The sequence below is a fragment of the Dendroctonus ponderosae genome, unplaced genomic scaffold (assembly GCF_020466585.1).
Source record: "Dendroctonus ponderosae isolate FM_Combo_2020 unplaced genomic scaffold, Dpon_F_20191213v2 Dpon_F_20191213_11, whole genome shotgun sequence".
NCBI classification, from domain to species: Eukaryota; Metazoa; Arthropoda; class Insecta; order Coleoptera; family Curculionidae; genus Dendroctonus; species Dendroctonus ponderosae.
Window position 1 is genome coordinate 2,763,771 of NW_026017213.1, and position 3,131 is coordinate 2,766,901.

At 40.2% G+C, this 3,131-nt stretch overlaps 1 protein-coding gene across 1 annotated transcript in view; it reads left to right on the forward strand.

The window, feature by feature from the left end:
- Window positions 1-9: 9 nt before the first annotated feature.
- The window catches only part of LOC125502924 (protein PALS2-like), a gene marked incomplete in the record, with an annotated part of 20,306 nt that continues 17,184 nt past the window's right edge, over window positions 10-3,131 (forward strand). The window contains 2 exon segments of the mRNA XM_048662417.1: window positions 10-367; window positions 1,313-1,434. Coding sequence (XP_048518374.1) covers window positions 259-367; window positions 1,313-1,434 — 231 coding nt within the window.

The following is a 3,131-nucleotide window of genomic DNA, read 5'->3' on the forward strand; positions in this document are numbered from 1 at the left end:
GGTTATCCCACACTAAACAGCGCTTTTAAGGACAAAAGTAGCATGATTCTTATTAGTGAGCTTCAAAGCGCACAGATCGCGTGCCAACCAATGGAAATCCGTCCCTGCTTAATCTGAGCTGTATCATAGCGACCGTACAGCAGCTTCCAGTGAACAGAAAGGGCGAAGGCGTAACACTTCCAGAATAGAGAAATTGTGTGGACCGGAAACAGGGTGGAATGTTCAGTCCGGGTGTGCGAGAGACGATTCAAAGTCGAAATGGTGCGATTCGGGAAAAACGGCGAGTGTCTCGAAAAACGTGAGCTTTTGCACAGTTTCAAAAAAATGAGCCTGGAATCTAATGGAAAGCCCGATAGCAACTGTGATGGTAAGTGGCGGTTTTCCATTAAAAACAACAAAACCCCCCAAAAAAATGCAGGTCCCATCGTGGAAATTCCGAGCTCTGGATACTGTAAAATGAGACGTTCGTTTTCAATATAAACAGTTCGGAAGTATCGTTAGTCAATAAATTGGGGAAATCGCTGAATGAGGTCTAGCAAGTGGGGAAAAGAGTGCTATTTTTAATAATTCATTTGTTCTCCTTGCGGGCAACTTGTCGCTTGTTTCGGCTAGAGTTTCATCAATTTCCCATGTTTTTCCACTTGCTGCAGGTGAGTGTTTCAACGTCGTCAATTTCGCCTCATTCCTCCACTCAAGCACGCGAAATTGCAACAGTTTAACCCAACAAACAACTGTGGGAAACCACCTTTGAAAGCGAGATTGTTTAATTAGAGTTTTGAGGATGTTTATTGGTGAATTTCGAGATGGATGAACGTGTTTATGGGATATCAGGAAAAGTGAGCGGCGGAACAATAAACAAGCATTTCACTCATCTTTGCATGCACGCGATGTTACAATAGACGTTTTCAAAGTGAGCAGTTTAAAATAGTGGATTCAGAAATAATCCACTGACGACAGTCGAAACCCATCTGGGGCCAAAATGGCCCAAAGTGTAAATTCCACCCAAATTGATTTATCGAAAGCGGACGATTGACGCTGGAAATTGAAAAATTCCTTTTTTTAGTCTGCCTGATGAATATTAAGTGGCTTTGCTGACAGACTTATTTCCACTAGTTTATCAGGTTTACTTACACAAACTTACTATCGTGCGTAAAAAGTTAATTTTGAAACTCCGGGAAAAACTCACTCTATCAATCAATCAACGTAGGTATATTCAGGAAACTTGAGGTTTAAGCAAACTTTCATAACATCCAGAACAAGACCTCCTATAGTGTAAAACATCAGCATTCAAACTTAAAACTATTTTTTCTAGCCGCATTCCAACACGTACAAGAGAACATCGACCAGTTGGAAGAGCGCAATGAAATCAAAGAAACTGACTTGATATTTCTGCAAAGACTGATGGATAGTCCCGTCCGCAATAATCTGGCCCAGGTAAGTTTTTAAAAAAATTGTGGTTTTTCTGGCGATTACGACTCGGAAAAGCTTCGTTAAATGTTAAACAAGGCGACGGTTAAGAAAGGTCAAGCTTGTGGGCGTCAGCGTTTCGTTTATGATGAAAGCCGAGTCATCCAAAGTCAATCGACTTGCACTCGATGACCCAATTTCGTAATATTCAAGCTTTTCAGCGGGTCAGCAGGAATAAGCCTGAAAAGCGCCGAATGTGCAAGGCTCTTGAATAGCAACTTTTGAACTTTTTTGGCAAATGCGGAGCTTTTTTGGCGTTTTGGCTTCGGATTGCAAGCGCCTACAGTCGAGCCTGATCAGAACCTTCAAGTTGGGTGATTTTTAAAAATTCGTCCAGTTTAAACTGGAGCGAGTAGAGCCTTGAAATTTTGTTCAGTTGTAGCTAAGGCAAAGCGCTGCAATTGTCCATAATCTGGATTGAAACGGCATGCAGAATGAGTTTGCAGGAATTAACAAATTTACAGTCGCGCGTAACTAGAACTTTCATATTTATCAATTTTCAAAAAAATGTCCCGTCCAAACTGGAGCGAATAAACTTTTCAACTTTTGTCCAGCTTTAAGAACAGTCGACCACTGCAAACGTCCCAAATTTCGATAGAAACGTCATGCAGAATGATTCTGCAGGAATTAACAAATTTACAATCGCGAGTAACCAGAATTTTCACATTAAGCAATTTTCAAAAAATTGTCCCGTCCAAACCGGAGCTAATAAACTCTTGAAATTTTGTCCAACTTTAAGAACAATCAGCCGCTGCTAATGTCCCAAATTTCCATCGAAACGGCCTTCAGAATGATTTTGCAGGAATTAACAAATTTACAGTCGCTCGCAACCAGAATTTTCACATTAAGCAATTTTCAAAAAATTGTCCCGTCCAAACCGGAGCGAATAAACTCTTGAAATTTTGTCAACTTTAAGAACAATCAGCCGCTGCTAATGTCCCAAATTTCGATAGAAACGGCCTTCAGAATGATTTTGCAGGAATTAACAAATTTACAGTCTCTCGCAACCTGAATTTTCACATTAAGCAATTTTCAAAAAATTGTCCCGTCCAAACCGAAGCGAATAAACTCTTGAAATTTTGTCCAGCTTTAAGAACAGTCGACCACTGCAAAGGTCCCAAATTTCGATAGAAACGGCCTTCAGAATGATTTTGCAGGAATTAACAAATTTACAGTCGCTCGCAACCTGAATTTTCACATTAAGCAATTTTCAAAAAACTGTCCCGTCCAAACCGGAGCGAATAAACTCTTGAAATTTTGTCCAGCTTTAAGAACAGTCGACCACTACAAACGGCCCAAATTTCAATAAAAACGGGCTGCAGAATGATTTTGCAGGAATTAACAAACTCACAGTCGAACCTGACCAGAACCTTCAAGTTGAACAATTTTCAAAAATTGATCAAGTTTAAACTGGAGCGAGTAGATACTTGATATTTTGTCCAGTTGTGTTTACGGCAGAGCGCTGCAATTTTCCATCATCTGGATTGAAATGGCCTGCAAACGGATTTTGCAGGAATTAACAAATTGACAGTCGCTCGCAACCTGAATTTTCACATTAAGCAATTTTCAAAAAATTGTCCCGTCTAAACGGGAGCGAATAAACTCTTGAAATTTTGTCCAGCTTTAAGAACAGTCGACCACTGCAAACGGCCCAAATTTCAATA